Here is an 18,811-nt window from a genome sequence, read left to right on the forward strand (position 1 = left end):
CAACCTATATGGTGAGTTTGATGTTGTAATACTTTGTTGTTTTCTTATTTTCGTACATTTTAATTAGCTGAATATGTTTGTTTTCATCTCAGGCTGCTAGTAGTTATAAATTGGAATGGTACTCAGTCGATGAATAATTGGAAGAGTAATAATTTGAAGGTACATATGGCGATGTGTAAGCTGCGATGGTGCTCATGCGAGATGTGTTGACTTCGAGAAGGATGAGGACACATAAGGAGACACACAAAACAACAATGTATAAATTGGAATGTGAATTTGATAAATTAGCATGGATTGCAATTAAATTAATTGAAATTCTGGATTGAATTGACATGAATTGGAACTCACCTTCATGGGAATGAATTGTCCACAATTCATAAGATATCTATCATGGCTAATGCATATTGGGAAAACTCATCATATTTCCTTCAACAAGCTAATGAATTTTTGCAGCAACGAGAAGCTTTATAAGTTTTAAAATCTAATCATATTTTATCTTGTTGAAGGAAATGGGTTTTTCCTTCAAGGGCGCAAGTTAATGGGAGATTGGGGAAAATTTCAGAGGAAGAAGGAAGAAGAAACAAAGAATAGTGAGAGCAAGAAGATCGAAAGTTTGATTTTTAAAATTCAAAATTTGATGTTTACTTTTTTAAAATTCATGCCTATGTCAATTTTTGTTTTTGGTTTTAGTCCCTCTCATGCCATCTCATCAACGTTTGCCAACTCAGAACCTGCCACGTAGACCTCCGTTAGCCACCAGAGTGTTTTTGTTGACGGAAGCTGACGGCAAGGACCTTTTTCAAAAGGTTATAAAATACAGGGTTTGTTTTAGAACAAAAAAAACTTACAGGGATCAAAACAAAAAATGCGCGAACTTACAGAGACCATTTACATATTTAAACCTAAGGTTTACCAAATAGCAACGAATATATAATTCAAAAAATCTAATCATTTTTTATCTCTGATATTATCCAAAACAATTTATTTTAATTTTCAATTTATGTTTAACTCAAATATATGCTATGCGTATCCCTAATTATTATATCCACTTATTAACGAGACCCAGAAATTTAACTTCATATTCTAACACCAAATGAAATACATCACTTAACCCTAGAAAATATGCCACTTATATTAATTAATGTGACTAAAGAGAGATAAAAAAACAACACCATTCCCTAAAAAAAAAAACACCACCATAACCATTTCTTGCTCTTCAAGAAATGACAAACCTTTTCGGAAACGATCCAAACTATGAAGCTTCAAAAGTAAATGACACCAATGACAAAATATGAACAACCAACCTTCCCAAGGAAGAGCAAGAAAAACCACCTTTTTTCAAACAAACCCTAGCCTCTTCCTTCAATTTCAAAGCTCTATCTCTAATCTCATTCCCTTCAATATCATCTTCCATCATTTTTCTAATAGTCCTCTCTATTTTCCCTCTCTCCATTCCATTCTCTAATTGCAATCCAATCCTCCAAACATGACTAACATACCTAGCATTCACCTTTTGGTCGGTGAAACAAGGCATACATATCATAGGAACCCCTTCACAAATACTCTCCAAAGTTGAATTCCAACCATTATGAGTCCAAAACAAACCAACAGCTTGATGAGCTAGAATTTCTTGTTGTGGTGCCCATTTCACTATATAGCCTCTACCTTCTAAATTCTCCATGAACCCATTTGGCAACGGCCCAAGCCACTCGTGGCCACCGATTAGTCCCGGTCTAACCACCCACAAAAACGGATAATTACTGTTGACTAAACCCCAAGCTATCTCCAAAAACTCCGCCTCGGTTATTGAAGCTACACTTCCAAAACTCACATAAACCACAGATTTTGGTTTGTGTTTGTTTAACCATGAAATGCAATTTTGGTCTTGTGGTATTAAGCTGCTAGAAGAAGATGTATTGTTAGTAGGGAAATACTTGTGAAAAGGTCCTATTGGGAACATTGGAATTGAAAATTGTTGGCTTAGTGTTGATAGTGGTAATGATTCCAAGTCTTCAAAGGTGTTCCAAATCACTCCTAATGAGGCTTTGGTTTTGTTGACAAAATTGCATATTAACTCGTAATATTTCTCTGGTTCCTTTGTGTTGATCATTGGTAAGTCTTTCACTCTGAGTGGTGGTAGCTCTTTCACTCCATCCTCCAATTTAGATTCTAAATGCAACATGTAGAAATGGAATATGTAAGTTGCAAGAGTTATATTGTAATTCAGTCACATAGACACTGATGGCTAATGTTTTTCATTCTGGTAGAAACATAAAGACGGTAAAGAGTGACAAAACGAGGGTGATAGTTTTTTTTGTAAAGAAAGTTGCGAATGTATGACATTATGTGCAAAACTTTCAAATAAAGATACATGACAGATAATGTCTTTGGATATACAGAAGAACTAGTGTTCAACGTTTATGAAAGATAAATGGCTAAAACGAATAACAAAAGAAGATAAATGATCAAAACGAGTATTCAGTAAAAGATAAAGAACGGAAAATATATATATGCAAAAAAGTATTTAGTTTAAAAACCTAATTACAAATTATTAACAAATTCGGGAAATAGTTCAGACCTAGAGAGTAATTAAACATACATTGAAGGTTTCTTTTTTATTTTAAATTCAAGGTTTCTTGAGGAACTTATTTTATGAGTTTCTTAATCACCAATCTCCCAAGCGAGATGAGCCAAGGGAATCCCACTGGAAGAGAAGTAAAGTTCGGATAAATATTATCTTAGACATAATTTGAACACAATTTTTTTTCCGGAAATTCCATCCTTAATTATTCTAAGAAGTAGTGTACCCTTAGCTCACTTGGCAAGGGATAATACATTATATATGTAGTGGTCGATGTTCGAACCACGAACATCCCACTTATTCACTTTAAGGTGAATTTCTTTAGCTATTAGATTACTTGACAAAAAAAAAATAGTATTATTAAATATGCATAATTTTTTTGACCGGCATGCTTATTTCTTAAACTCATAAAAGTTGCTACCTACGTAAACAAGTTTCTTAGGCTGATGCATATTTGCATAGTAGAGTTCATATCGTATATATTACGAGAGTAGTCGATAGCAACTAATAGCGGCGCTATAGCGGTCGCATATGGCATAACGGCGATGAACCGTTACGGTAATCATCCTTGCGGTGCGGAATTAAACAACGGCCACTTCAGCTGCAATAGCAGCGGAGCAGAGCATAGCGAATAACGGCCGCTATATGATTTTAATAGGAAATTTTTAAATTGACTCAATTTTTAAAACCTTTTTAAAGATATTTTGAGGATTTTGTAAACCCTGACATTTTTCAACTCTTTTCTCTCGTCTCACCTACAACATAAAACACACTCTTCCGTCTTCGAACTGAAAAACACGACTCGAGGATCTCTTCTCTCTTTCTTTGTTCTTCTTTTTTTCTTCCTCGTTTTATGATTATTTATTTATTTATTCATGTTTTCTTTCGTTTTATGGTTTATCTTGTTTTATGGTTTTTTTATTTGTTCCTCGCTTTTTTATTTTTTGGTGTTTTGATTTATGAATGTTTCATGAGATTTGAGTGTTATTATATTAAATATAAGTTTGTTTATATCTTATAGTATTATTTATGTAATTTGTCCAAAAAATAATCAAATATCGGTAACCTCTATTTTTCACACCGCTATATGCTATCCCACTTTTGGGGTCAGTCACTACGCATCGCTTTCCTTATTGACTACTATGTATATGACTAATTTTGATTTTCTTGTGCACAAACTTTTGTTGGTTAAATTAGTACCCCTAGTCCATTCAAAACTTAGAAAATTTAAATACAAACTAACCTTGTATAGGAAAATACCCATTTTCTCTTAAATATGGAAAGGCAGCAAAAGCAACAAAGGAAGATGCACCACCAGTTCTCAAAACAAGCCTTGGAAGCTTAAAGCTTGTAGCAACATCTTGAGTGAAATAACACATAGCATCTGATATCAAGCAAGCAATAGGTTCCTCAGATACATCACATAGTAGTTTACCTAAGCACTCCTTGAATGGCTTCACACATCTAATGTTGAGTTCAACTACCAAATTCAAGAGATTTGAAGCAGAAGATTCACTTAAACCATCTTTGATACAACAGAAGTTGAAGTGAGGATAGTTTGATGGGTTAAGGGAATTAAAACTTGTGTGAATGATGGTTATGGAAAAACCATTTGAGTAAAGGATTTGTGCAAGTTGAAGCATTGGATTTATGTGTCCTTGTAATGGTAAAGGGATAAGTAACAATCTACAACCCTTTGTTTCCTTCATTGATGTGTCTGTTTGGTTTCAGGATTTTACTAGAGACTTATCTTCCTAGGACAAGGGAGTGAGCTTGCAACTTTAGAATCTTGTAGTACGTACAAAAAGGAAAATTGACAAGTCAATATTTGATAAAATAATTTTAAGTAAAATATTTTTTTTGAGGGAATTTTAAGTAAAATAATAATAATAAAGACTAAATTCAATGTAATTATTTTCGTCAAAAAAAAATTCAATGTAATTAATATTTTCCTTATTTTTTGCGTGTATCACTAGACCAAAAAAATGGCAACATTAAATCGAATTGAATTGGTTTTTGTAAATTCTGACATATTTTGTAAATTGTGACATATATATTATTTTATCTATAAAATGAATAAATCCATTCGTTATCAATGTAACAAAATATTAGCACGCAGTTAAAAGAAGAGATGAAAAAGAGGAACTGAACTCACAATATTTACGTGGAAACCCCTCAACAAATAAGAGGAAAAAATCACGGAGGCAATAGTAGAGAACTTTCACTAAGTGGGAAAAATTACAAAACCTCTCTAAATATAAGGAGAGACAAGTTTCTCTCTATTCGAAATATGAGAATACTAACACCGAAAGAAACCTTATAGGAGAAACTATATGCCATCTCTATATTTTTCTCTCTCATTCTTTAGAAGCTCTAATTCTTGTTGTTGTGTTAATACATAATGGGATGATTGAAAGGATGCAAACGAGCTTGCTATTTATAGGAAAGGTAAGTCATAGTTCCTTATATGCAACAAGCCACTTGTCTTCCATGCAAGACACCAAGTGTGCAACATGTCACTTGCATCTTATGCGTCTTGCAAATTGTCAATGCATGCAACCGTCCACTTTGTCACTTTGCATATGCAACTTGTCTTACATGCACTATGAGCACATGTTTTGTTACAAAAGTGACTTTATCTATCACAATATTAGACTTAGGATGAATGCTAACAACACACGTTTTAACACATATTTTCCAACACACTCTCTTTGATTGGTTAAAATTTACATGGGTCTTACCAAATCATGTGGGTCCCATATAAAATTGGTGGGTCTCATGTGAATTTTGACCAATCAAAGAGAGTGTGTTGCTTGCATTTCTCTTAGACTTAGATCATCATTTGGACTAATTCCATTCACAATCTTGGGCTTAGATCACAACTTGAACTTATATCATTCACAATCGATTACAATTGTCGAATGTCAATGTTATTTGCTCCACTCTTTGTTCTTGTTAGTTTGAACAAGTGACACCCACCGTGTTTCTAAACGAGACAAATTCTTCAACTAAGCGGCATAAGTGCCAATTTTGACATTAAGATTTTTTTTAAAACAAAATTTTTGGATTGTGGGTAGTGAACTTGAAAGAAACATCGACTCAATAAAAATGTGTAGAGAATTTGATACAGGTAAACCTAACACAACCAAAGAAGAATGAGATAAGAGATAAGGCAAGGAGTGTATTTATCTTGTGCCTTAGAAATAGTTGATGAAAGTTGTGACAGAGAATACCACAAAGACTATATGGTCCAAATTGGAATCATTGTATTTGACAAAACCATTGGCTGATAGGTTACTTCTGAAACAACAAATCTACTTATTTAGGAAGATAGAGTCAAAGATCATAATGGAGCAATTGGTGAAATTCAATAAAATTATTGACGATTGAGTGAATATTGAAAGATGCTCTCTTTTATGGAAAGGAAGACACTGATGTTTTGGATAAAGTCTAATTAGATATTAAGACCAAGAAACTAACCATGTTTAAAAACTTGAACGTGAAACTTTGAGTGTGTCAAAAGGAAGATGTGAAAGTAAAGGAAAATGGGTGGCTAAACTAAAATCATATTCTAGTCACACATTGAAATGCTTCAATTGTTATATGATGAGTCATTTCAAGATGGATTGTAATGAGGTGAAAGGAAATGATGATTTCATGCAAGTTGCCTCACAGAAAAATTACGAGGAAGCAGAGGCACTAGTGGTGAAAAGTTAAGTCATGGACTCTGGAAGCTCTTTAACAACAAGTTGAGACTCTAAGGCTAGATGAAGGTGGAGTTGTTCACCTTGAAAACAAAACGGTTTGTAATGTTCAAGATATGTGTTCAGTAAGTATGTCTTACGATGTTTGCCAACCATGAGTTACTTTTGCAAGATGTGAGGTGTGTTCTTGAACTTAACATGATTTGTTATCAATCAACATGTTTGAACTAATAGTTAACTTTTTCAAGTAAAATAAAAGAGGTAAAATTCTAAGAAAAATTATAAACTATAAGCTTTTAAGTTATATAAATGAATTTTCTTAAAAAAAAGTTATAAATGAATTGAATTAACTTATCAAAATAAGATAGAGTAGTGATATATGTACATCAATTTTATGACAACTTTGATTACAACCTTATTTTTCTCTTTTTTTATTGGTAAAAATCAATGAAGAGAGAAAAAGAACATTATGTAAGTATGAGAAAGAAAGTTGTCAAAAATTTGTCACAAAATGATTGTACAAATATCATTTCTGAATAAGATATAAGCTAGTAAAAATAAGTTATAAATTTGTGTGAGAAAAAATTGCTATCAAACAAATCTTTTTCTATCGTATAAACTACAAGTTCTAAATCTGTCTTTGCCAAACTCCCCATGAATGCAAATCCAACTTCTCCAAGTTTGTCCCCACTTAGGGAAATAAGTCAAACAAACATCACAAAAGCCAATTCGTCCTATGATTCCTATCCTATCCAATTTATATCTATGTCCTAATTCTAATTTAATAATCATATAGATCCAAAATCAAATCCAAGAACACCATTCATCCCAATTCAATCAAAAACCTCTCCAAGATGGAACAACAAAAAGAAATAGCCAAAGGACACAAAATAATCTTAATGCCATCACCATTTCAAGGCCACATAACACCATTACTCCAACTAGCAACCATTCTCCATTCAAAAGGCTTCTCAATCACCATTGTTCACACAGTTTTTAACTCTCCAAACCCTTCTTCTTACCCTCACTTCACTTTCCACCCTCTCCACGGTGCCTTGTCCGATACGGAAGCTTCAAAGGTTGATGCAGTGCATCTTACTGAGGTTATTAATGTTAGATGTGTGCAGCCTTTGAAGGAATGTTTGACTATGTTGTTGGATAAGGAAGATGATGGTGTTTGTTGTTTTGTTTCTGATGCTGCTCTTTATTTTACTCAAGCTGTTTGTGTTGAGTTTGGGATTCCTAGGATTGTTCTTAGGACTGGTGGGGCTTCTTCTTTTCTTGTTTTTGCTTCTTTTCCGATTCTCAGAGAAAAGGGTTATTTTCCTGTTCAAGGTGAGTTTTTTAGTATTATTTGTAGACTTTTTCATATAAAATTACCATTTCTATTCATATTTTAATATGTGGAGTAGTGACACGGATACCTCACATGAAACTGACAATCATATGTTGACAATGGTAATTATTTGAGAAAATGACATAATTGAATGTAACTACATTTTTGGATGTCATGTCGGTATTGTCTCGGACATGACACATGTTGGACACCAGACACGTCTTTGATAAGAAGTTTAGGTGCTATGAAGATTTTAATTAACTTTCAAGTAGTACTGTAGTTCAATCAATGTCAATTCAATGAGTATGAACTATGACTAACATGCCAGAGATTAGTTAGTTGTATTAGATTTAATTCAAAGGATCTAATAAGCTTAACTCTTGGGATACTACTCAGTCCTCATGTGACTCAGTAGTGAGCGAAATGAGTGAACAGGCAAATTGATCATTGAAATAGTGAGTATACGTCAAAATGGTTCCTCATTTTTGTGAATTGGCAAATACATCTCTGAAATTCTAAAGCATCACTCAAACAAGTCATTCTGTTAACTTCTATCACTAGAGACTATAAGTCGACATGTTAACTAGACTTGTCTCAAATGTTGATCTCACATCAATGAGAATTCACCAGGGAATGATTTGTCAATGAAATTTAAGTCGTATAATGAACAGATTTGGCACTAGTTGCTAATGTGTGTGGACTCATTACTGGTAAATTAGTCATTGGCATGATTACATTGATGTGGGGTCAACGTATAAGGTCATATATTCGGTTAACGTGTCACGTCCTAGTCCTTGACAGTAAGTTAATATAGATTCTATTTTGATTGACAATTTATAATTTAAGGGATGTGTTTGTCAATTTATAAAAATTAGAGACTGTTTTGACTGATATTTACAATTTTAAGCACTAATTTGCTTACTTACTCTAGTAAAATTCACTAATTAGGCTGAATTTCTAAAAAAAAGTGACTGCAATCAACGTCTGCAAGGGAGGGTTTGTCTGTGAGATAAAGGAATTGGAGTTTTATTTCTTCTTTCAGTTTAATTTAATATTTATAGTATACATTGTTGGTGGGTGTTTGTGCGTGTGATTTAAGAATTAAAATTTGTGGCAATAAGGTTAAATATGAGTTGACATGATTGAATGCATGGGCATATAGCTGGAAAATTAAACAGCAGATTGTACTGTGCTTGTATTCCCTTACTCAGAGAGTTTATATCTAAACAGTTTTTTCTTAAAGGATTGAGAGTTTGGGTAGCACCTATCGTAGAAAAGATGCTGAAAACTCAGTTTAGGTGGTTTGGGAACGAGGAGAGAAGCCTTGTAGATTCTGTAGTAAAAAAATTTAATCAGGTGAAGTTAGTCAAATCGCTAGAGGAATAGGAAGGCCTAGAAAACTATAAGCGAAACTGAAAGACCTAGAGATTAATGAGTTTGAATGTTTGATAGGGATATGATATTGGACATAACATTATGACGTTGTTTGATCCACATAGCCGACCTACTTAGTGACAAAAAGCTTGGTTGTTGTTAGTTGGTTTGGTCCTCTCAGAATTTGAGGTTGTTCTGTTACTGATTGCTTTCTGTATATTTATGTAATGTGACTTGGTTGTTCTGTATTTGTGATAAAAATATGTCATTTTTCTTTTATGATTTATTTTAGCTTCAAAGCTGCAATTTGAAGTATGACGCACTGAGACGAGTCTCTAAAAATTCCATGTTGACTTTTGTTGAAAATCTAGAATCTCGAATGGAGGAAGCTGTGGAGGATCTTCCACCACTCAAAGTGAAAGACCTTCCTGTGTTTCAGTCGAAAGAACCTGAGGCATTCTACAAACTAGTTTGTCGCTTTATCGATGAATGCAAGAAATCCTCAGGGATTATTTGGAACACCTTTGAAGAGTTGGAATCATCTGCATTAACAAAATTGCGCCAAGATTTTTCTGTGCCAATATACCCTATAGGCCCTTTCCACAAATACTCTCTTGCTGGCTCAAATTCTACTAGCTTATTAACACCAGACAAAACCTGCATTTCTTGGTTAGACAAACAAGAACATAAAAGAGTTGTTTATGTGAGCTTTGGGAGTATTGTAGCAATAAGCGAGGCCGAGTTCTTGGAGATAGCTTGGGGGTTAGTCAACAGCAATCAACCTTTCCTGTGGGCGATTCGACCCGGGACAATCCGCGGATCAGAATGGCTTGAACCATTGCCAAGTGGGTTCTTAGAAAATTTGGGAGAAAGAGGGTATATTGTGAAATGGGCTCCTCAAGAACAAGTGCTGAAGCATCCTGCAGTTGGTGCATTTTGGACTCATAATGGTTGGAATTCAACTTTGGAGAGTGTTTGCGAAGGTGTTCCAATGATTTGTATGCCATCTTTTGGAGACCAAAAGATTAATGCCAAGTATGCAAGTGATGTTTGGAAGGTTGGAGTGCAATTAGAGGGTAAGCTTGAGAGGGGAGAGATTGAGAAGGTAATTCGAAAACTAATGGTTGGAGATGAAGGTAATGAGATTAGAGAGAATGTCATGAATTTGAAAGAAAAGGCTAATGTTTGCTTGAAAGAAGGTGGTTCTTCTTATAGTTTCCTTGATTCCTTGGTTAGTGAAATATTGTCGCTTAAATCTTCTACATCTAGAGCTCATTGATTACTCGACAAATTCAGGACCAAGCTTACCAGGTAAACCCCCCCTACAGTACGGTTCCTATGTAATCTTGTAACTTGGACCATAATATTTAAACAGTAGTTGTAGTCTGTAAACTCTGTTTGTATAATACAAAGGTACAGCAGGAGCTCTGCAGTCCGAGACTTATGCACAATTGCTCGAACTCCGTAATCAAATTTTGTGTGTTCTATGTTTGCATTTTTTTCTGTATCTATTTTATCTTGAACCGGTGTTGCTGTTCTAACACTTACATTTACCATGTGTATTGCAAGAAATAACTCAGAATGTATATGAATGAAGCAACAAACATGTTGGAGGAAATAGTAACAGCTATCAAGTTTTGTTTAGATACAACACTGATATAGCATTTAAAATTACTCATACTTGCATTGTAGATAATTTCCATTTTTGTTTCTTTCTAATGTTCAAGAATCCATTTAATGGCAAATAACAGAATGTAGAACTATCCATTGAGTATCGAAAATTGTTCAGTCTTTTATTTCTGTTCATCACTTTCTAACGAAAAAAACAAGTTAAAAGTGAAGGAATCAAGTTAATAACATATTCATACCTCAACTACAAACACTTAACCATGTATCAGTGAATGTTATATATACAAATTCAAAAAGGATGGATTTAGAAATCCTCATCACTCTCACTAGTAGTACAAGAATCATCCAAGTTCACAGCTGCTACTTTAGAAGTACTTATCCTAAAAGAAGCGGAACGAATCTTATAAGGCAACTTAGCATTAGTACCAGTAACCACACCACCGCCACACTGTCCTGTTTCTTCTTGTTCTCTCTTCAAATCACTAGGAGGTAAAAAACAATCAATAGACAAACCTTTAATATTAAAATCAACTTCTTCAACTTGCCAAACCTCTTCCATTCGTGTCCTCGAACGTGTCTCAGGTCCTTCACCAAACCTAAACAAGGACACCTTTGTTTTCCCGGCGTGTGCTATTTGAATGCCATCGACGGTTCTATAGTCTTGTATTAGTGACTCCATATTGGTTTCCCAGTATACGCAGTCAGTTTCTGAGGACTTGAGTTTGAGCAAGTGTGAGTCTTCTAGCTGCACTAATAGACCTGTTCTCTGGCTGAAGTATCCCCACACTGTGTGTCGAACTATCTCTACGTTGCTGTTGCTTCTTGCTCGTAGCGCTGATGACTCTGCTTCGAGTTTCAATATGAAACAGTCTTCTTTGTTCACTGTTTTCTCCCCAATGCATACTGAGGTGCTGAATAAATTAGCTGTTGACCTTGGATCAAGACCCTGTTGCAAAAATCATTGTTTTTTAAGTATCATATGTTAAGAATATTGTTAAGTCTTGTAAAATCTGCTAAAAGAATCAAATGTGAATATAGTAACGTGTATGTGTATTGCACCATATAGGTCAATTTTTGTCTTAAGATTATGGTTAGTTAGAGGCAAAAGAATAAACAGCTTTAGCATGGACAAAAAACAGGTTGTCACACAGGAAGGAAAAATTAAGATATGGTTGACTTATTTTAATTGCTAGTGAAGAAACATTCTCTTTTTTGACTTTAACCTTTAAAAGAGAATAAAATTCCCTGCATTATACTCTAGACAGTTGGCTTTTCTTATTAAATTTTAGACCTCCTAGTTCTGGTGTGGCTTAAGGGACAATGTATTTTTATAGGCAAGCTAAGTTAGGACTTTAATTCTTAGAGAATCATGTATTTGTCGTAGTCGCGAATATTCAGGCGTATTTTCTACCCTTGTGCGATTCACACCATCAGATCAAGATGGGAGGGTTCACATTCCGATTTTACAAATTGGATTCGAAATATCACGTCGATTTGAGTCGCTTGATCTGAAATCAAACCGTTCAAATTGCTTGACTGTGGATTTTTTTCATAGTATGATTGAAATCCATAAAGTTGGTATAGTCACAAATGATGTTAGGCTTGTAACAAAAAAGAAAAATTTCTCAAGTAGAATGATTCATTTTTCACCCTACCTATATAGTACTAGTACTAATCATAATTAAGCATGCTCCACTCTTTTGCATACAAACAAACAATCAAACATCATCAATTTTATCACAATCATAATTAAGCATGCTCAATAATCAAACCCTTTAAAGAAAGAAAAACCAAATGATTTTGGTCATAAACTTTTCTGCATACCTGTAAGAAACGTCTAAGAGGTCTAGGTGGACCACGGGAAGCATGAGAATGATGCCAAGGAGTTTGTCTCCAAGCAACTTTTCCATCACTTCCTGCACTAATCTTGTTACCAGAAACCACCAACTCTAAACACCATAACTCTGGTCTCTTCTGCCACACTACAAAACCACCCATCTCTCCTTTCATCTCAACATTCTTCACCTTCACCATCTTCTTATTATTATTATTACTATTCACACCCCTTTCCCCTGAAGAAAACTCTGAAGTTGCCATTTTCACTTGTCCCATTGCATACATACTATCCACTGAATTCAATGCTCTTTCTCCTCCCACTGCAGCCACATACTGTTTCATTATATATTTAGCCATTGAAACTTCCTGCATAATCATAAACATTGTTATGATTAATTTCTATTTAAACTTAGAAATTTTTATTTTGTTTTTAGTATTTGCAAATTTTACCACTTTTTGGTTTTGGTCATTGATGTTTTGATTCAGTACTTACAAAACTTGCTCATATTGGAATTGATCCATGTAATATTTTTTTTAGTGTTTATTTTATATGACTAAAATCAAATATTTTACGTATCACAACGATCACTTCCAACACAAACAAATTTTGTGAAGACTAAAACAAAACAACAAAGATCAAACATAAAAAGTGGTATATTTGCTGAGATTAAGAACAAAACAAAAAAAATTCAAAGGACTAAATGAGCAATGTCTTTGGGACCCTGGTTAACATTCTTCTATATATTTTGTATAAATGTATATATTTAAACCAAGAAAAAGAGTGTTTTTTTTTGGAAAATGTTACTTACAATACGTTGGTCTTTAATGCTGGGAGTGATGAGTTGGTAATTGTCAGAAGAATTGATGATAGGTGAAGGAATTAATGGAGCTCCTACAACACCTAACAAAAGCTGAATCTCTGAGTTTCTTCCTCCAAACACTGCTGTCATGGAAGCAGCTTTTGCTTCTGCTGCGTTTGGCTTCATCCAAAACTTCACATTCTGCCAAGCTTTCATGGTTCCACTCTTATGTGTAAAAATTTCCTCTGGTATAGGAACTTCAAGCACAGTTTCAAGACCATCTTCTCTATCAAGATTAGGGCTAAGCTTCTTCATAACAAACAAAAAAAAACCACAGAATTTAACAATAATAAGAAAGTTAAAAGAGAAGAGTATAAGAAGTTAGAAGAGTTGGAAATTTAGAAATTTAGAATGCAAGTTGTATAGTAATGTATGAGAGTATGAAAGTTTGTGAAAATAATATTGATAACCAAAACTATAGGTGGGACCCTCTTTGTAACGTGGTCTGATATATGTTTATGTCGTGTATGCACGCTTTGGTTTGTTATTTCACATTTTTACACTAACTTAATATAATGGACTGACTTAAAATATGGTTTTGTTATAATAATATTAAATTGTTGTTGATTGATGGTGACTTTACTTGTCTTTCTATTTAATTTCAGGTTAATGTGTCAATTTTGTTTTCCTTTAAAGGGTTTGTGTTAAGTAAAGTTGTTAATTGAATGTGTAGTGCAAATAGTACCCAAAAAAATATGTGTAGTGCAATGTTACTGTTTTGTGGAATAATTTAGGTGTGCTGTTAAGTGTGAAAATAATGATTGTTTTGACACTTTTTTGAAGGTGTCATAAATGTGATATGATAGTAAGATGAAGAAAAATGAAAGGAGTAAGTAAGCATTTTCAGTATTTTGAAATTCAAAGGCTGGAACAATTTATACCACAAATTTAAATTTTGAAGCACTTTCATCTCTAACTTTTAAAAACTTACATTTTTAACCTCATAAATTTTTAAAAAGTTGTAAAACTTTTGAGAAGATGTCACATGTCTAAAAATAAGAGGTCAAATTATTATTTTTAAAAATAAAAATAAAGGGTCAAAAGTAAAAAATAGGAGGCCAAAATTAAATTTTTTTTGTTGGAGTCAAAATTGCAAGTTTTTAAAAGTTAAGGGACCTAAAATGCATTTAAACCAAAAACTAATAAATTGTTTTCTTCGTATTAACTTGAATAGTCTCTTGTTTCATCAATATAAGTATAAAATCGTCTTTGTGAACTTAGTTAAGTTGGTAGAAATAATGCATAATATATGTAAGGTCCGGGATTCAAACTCCGACCACCACCAAAATATAAACACAAAATCTTTATAATTCTGGTGCTAAATTTAAAAAGAAAATACAAAGACTTAATTTGCCGGCATTATAAAATTTTATAAATTTAGATGACTAAATTAACCGACCATTTCGATTTCAAGGTCTAAAAACTAATTTACTCAAAAATAAATAGAGAAAATGTAAAAATGTTATTTATCATATCACACAGTGTCACTATCTTGTGCTATTCTTCATTACCAAGCTGGAAAAAGAGAGGCATCAAGATTCAAGTCCCTACTAAGTTTGGTACTTTGTTAGTCTTTCACATCAAAATTTCAGCCTATTGTGAGTGCTAATTTTCTGTTCAATTTGTGTCTCCTAACAGAGTGTGTCAAATCCATTATCACTTTGTTTAGTAACAAAGATAAGATGAACAATATGATTCAGGTGGAATGGACTATCTACTCTACCTTGAAGCTTGGTAACTTCAAAGTATAAATTTCATTAATTTTGATTTTTGAGTGATGCGAACCTTCTTATTTACCCAATCAAATAACATACATTTTAGTGCATATACCTGCTAGGAATTTGAGAAGTATTAATTAATATATCCCTAAATTATAGGCCATTCCTTTTTTTTTTTTCTGGACTATGTTTAGTTAACTACCTTAGTGTATTTATGTATTCTTAATGAGAGAAAAATGTACATTAACTAGATTTAGGTTATTTCGATTCATAGCTAATTGAAATCTTATTTTTATGACAGACTAATTGAGAACTTTGTTTTAGACAAATACATGAGCAAATGATCAATCAATTTTCTTAATGCACGTGACTTACCATATAGACCTGACAGAAGGATTCTATAGTGAAAGTAGGTGGTCCTATTCAGCAAAAGTAGAACAAGAGGCATGGTGAGAGTGACTGAGGTCGAGCAACAGGGCTACAAATTAGTTTAAGTCTTTTTAGGTTGGACTAAGATGTTTTTAGAAATGCATTTACCTATCAAGAATATGATTTGAGGTTGCATCCAAATCAATTAAGTATATGTTTGGTATTAAGGAGAATATGTCAGAATCACAACGATCCATCGTAATTTTGCAGAAGCTACAGTGTAACTTTTGAAGAATTATGATGTATCGCCGTGATTCTGACACATCCACCTTGATACCAAACATGTCTTAAGGAGAAGAAAAAAAACGAGTTAGAATACATATTATCAAAACATGATGAGAATGTTGATGTTAATTTGAATAATTCACTTATAATGAAGATGATAATCTAGAGGATAATGTTAATGACTATGGTGAAAGATATATTTGATCCAACAAACTGGGATGCTCTTGATCCTAAAATTATTGATTTATGAGGATTATCTATTTTTTTATTATTATTTATAATTTTTTGACATTATTTATAATTAAAGTAAATTATACTTTTTTTTTTTATAGTTTTTTGTATTTCTTTTTATTAACGGTCCAAATTTTAAGATCAGAGCTATATAGATGAGACTTGAAACTTGATTGTTCTTTTATCATATCATATTTGAGCCTTATAAGATGTGGGAGGTAAGGGACAAAATTGAGTTGCAAAATGTTTGTAGGGTCGTTAAATACGCTTATTTTAATTATACATCTTATTTTTTCATTTATCAGTACGCTAAACACTGCACCAATAAATTTTTAAATGTGAGTGAGTTCAATTTAACCAAACTTCAACCAAAGTTTTCTTTTAACTAATTAAAGACGGTGCATAAAAATTGGAATACTCCCACATGTCAAATTCGGCTAGTACCATAAACAATGTCACATATAAATTTCTCTTTCAATTAATAAATACCTCTAAATAATTTACAAACTAGATAAGAATCAAAGATCATGGCTATCCATGATACACTACTACTTAACTATAGGACACAAAGATGCATGTCCCATACCAAATAAGATGTGCATTATTCAACCGACATTCTTATTGTAATTGTAATTAAATTGAAAAAATCCAACGGCCATGCCCACGGTTGAAGAGATGAACAAATGAATCTATCTATCTATTATATCTCCAAAGGGCAAGGGGGCATAACCATGTGAGATGTACCCTGATTTTGTTTCTGTTCATTGATCCATATATTCAATAATGTGGCCCATAAGTTAAGTAACACGTATCTTGTTGTGATGACTAGGATGTACTAACCAACAAAATTTGGTTGTTGTCGTTTCCTATCATGCCATGCACGTTCTCATCAACCAATGGTTTATACTCTTTATTTGTTTTGGGATGCAATATTACTCTCATTGTCACAATTAATTTTCAATTATATATTTTTGAGGTACACAAACAATTATCCATTTTGCAATATGGTTTCTATGGCTACATTATTTCTTAAGATGTTGTCTTGTCCCTTATGGAATCTAGTTTCTTAGATTACAAAAAATGCGTAACACACGGAGCAAATATCTACATGCACCAAATAATACATTGTACATATGCTTATTACTATTTTTTTCTCTCCTAGAAATGAATATTATGATTAAAGGTATTCTTATCCGTGTAAAATCTATAATTGTACTCAAAGTAATTAGGAATATCTCATATTAACTTCAAAATGAAACAAAGAAAAGTAGCTTATGATGTTAAGCAATCAAGCATGATTACAAATTGACATTTACTTCATTAAAGGGAGGTAAGTTTATGTAATTAATCTTCGTCAAAAAAAGAAGTTTATAATTACTCTTTGAAAGTGCAGTCGCATGTTATAATAATAACAAATTAATTAAAATGGTCTAGCTAGTATAAAGGATGTCTATTAGTGCAATTAATTTCTGTTACTTATCATGACTGAATGGCTGAGCAAATGATGAGATCATTTATAGATGGTGTGTTAATTTTTTGTTTTTGTTTGAGTTAAGCAATGATATTGGACTTCATTTACAATAGGCTGATGATATTTCATTAACAGTGCGTTACAGATGTAATGGGTGAAAATTCAAACTATTTTTTACCCAATTTTGATCATATTCAACTCAATTTATTTAAAATGACATAATTTAAAGCCTAATTTAAAATACATAACAAAATTTAATAATTCAACACCCCCATTTTTTTAAGCAAATATGATTTCATTATATATTTACATTAACAAAAATGTTTGGCAGCCAAAGTTAAATCTGTAGTACAAAAAGATGGAGGAGGAGGGAGAATATTTGTCAACCCTCTCGCATGCCCTCAGGAGAATTTGGGAACACCAGATGACCAAGTAGGAGATGGTGGAAATTAATTTGAGCAATCTCCAATCCAAACCGATATGGAATTAAAGATGGAGATGAACAACTTCTCTTTAACCATTAATACTAATCATTCAAGATGACACAAAGGTCTTTGTTGACCCTTCACGAGCAAACATTGAAATCATGATATCATAATAGCCTCAAAAGAAAATAAGAAAGAAAAGAGAAAAGGGAAGGTAAATTTTCAAATGAAGAATATTGTGGAAAAAAGAAAGGTTATTTATAGAAAAGTTAAACATGGACTTTATCTACGGTCAATCCAAACATGTAATTCAGTCAATAAAATATGTAAGTTTGTTCATCTCCATCTTGTATTCTAGTGACTAGATCGTTTTGGATATGAGATTGTTCAAATTAGTTTCGACCTTCTCCTACTTTATCATACTGTGTTCTCAAATTCTTCAGAGAACGCGTTAGAGGGATGACAAGCCTTCACCCTCCATCTTCTTGGACTACATATTTAACTTTAATTGCCAAACATTTTCTACTACATAGCATTACGGTATTGTAAATGTGTTATGAAATCATGTTTGATTAATAAATTAGGCTCAATTATTAAATTTTTTTGTCAATTTTAAATTTTGTCCTTTTAATAAATTGAGTTGAATATGAACAAAATTGTCTAAATACTGTTTGGATTTTATAATCTAAAAAACGTCATATACATTATAAAATTCGAACAGAGATAAAATACAAATCAGAGAGGACGTGAAAAGAACATAAAGTGAAAAAAAAAACACTCAAATAACCGGTCGATTTTGGGCTGACCTTTTTTTTTTCTCCTTTCAAATACCCTTAATAGTACATACATTTGTTATTTGAATGATTTGCATAATAACATTGATAAATTCTTATTTATGCATGGATTTATTGATAATATTTGCGTGATACAATTTTATTTCTGGTTTATACAGTTAAAACTCGGAGAATTGAGTGTGAGAAACCATTCTCGGA

General features: G+C 32.8%; 3 protein-coding genes across 5 annotated transcripts; 1 reads left to right on the top strand and 2 right to left on the bottom strand.

Moving 5' to 3' along the window:
- Positions 1 to 1,052: 1,052 nt before the first annotated feature.
- On the bottom strand, positions 1,053 to 5,095 carry LOC11415843 (UDP-glycosyltransferase 76B1). 2 transcript variants are annotated; one of them, XM_003600766.3, is made up of 3 exons: positions 4,737 to 5,095; positions 3,825 to 4,369; positions 1,053 to 2,169 (listed from the first exon to the last, which is right to left on the bottom strand). In XM_003600766.3, the coding sequence occupies exons 2-3, from the start codon at positions 4,288 to 4,290 to the stop codon at positions 1,253 to 1,255; spliced, it is 1,383 nt and encodes a 460-aa protein (XP_003600814.1). In that variant the 5' UTR covers positions 4,291 to 4,369; positions 4,737 to 5,095; the 3' UTR covers positions 1,053 to 1,252. The 2 variants fall into 2 exon arrangements, with proteins under 2 accessions (XP_003600814.1, XP_039687352.1); XM_039831418.1 differs by lacking the exon at positions 4,737 to 5,095 and having other exon boundaries at positions 3,825 to 4,422.
- A 1,832-nt stretch (positions 5,096 to 6,927) lies between these two features.
- LOC11417975 (UDP-glycosyltransferase 76B1) lies at positions 6,928 to 10,608 on the top strand. 2 transcript variants are annotated; one of them, XM_003600767.4, is made up of 2 exons: positions 6,928 to 7,620; positions 9,367 to 10,608. In XM_003600767.4, the coding sequence occupies exons 1-2, from the start codon at positions 7,140 to 7,142 to the stop codon at positions 10,272 to 10,274; spliced, it is 1,389 nt and encodes a 462-aa protein (XP_003600815.1). In that variant the 5' UTR covers positions 6,928 to 7,139; the 3' UTR covers positions 10,275 to 10,608. The 2 variants fall into 2 exon arrangements, with proteins under 2 accessions (XP_003600815.1, XP_024635465.1); XM_024779697.2 differs by having other exon boundaries at positions 7,305 to 7,620; positions 9,288 to 10,608.
- A 159-nt stretch (positions 10,609 to 10,767) lies between these two features.
- Positions 10,768 to 13,829, bottom strand: LOC11415844 (uncharacterized). The gene is made up of 3 exons (XM_003600768.4): positions 13,270 to 13,829; positions 12,449 to 12,826; positions 10,768 to 11,570 (listed from the first exon to the last, which is right to left on the bottom strand). The coding sequence occupies exons 1-3, from the start codon at positions 13,573 to 13,575 to the stop codon at positions 10,929 to 10,931; spliced, it is 1,326 nt and encodes a 441-aa protein (XP_003600816.2). The 5' UTR covers positions 13,576 to 13,829; the 3' UTR covers positions 10,768 to 10,928.
- Between the last annotated feature and the right edge of the window lie 4,982 nt (positions 13,830 to 18,811).

Source organism: Medicago truncatula, chromosome 3, assembly GCF_003473485.1.
Source record: "Medicago truncatula cultivar Jemalong A17 chromosome 3, MtrunA17r5.0-ANR, whole genome shotgun sequence".
Lineage (NCBI taxonomy): Eukaryota > Viridiplantae > Streptophyta > Magnoliopsida > Fabales > Fabaceae > Medicago > Medicago truncatula.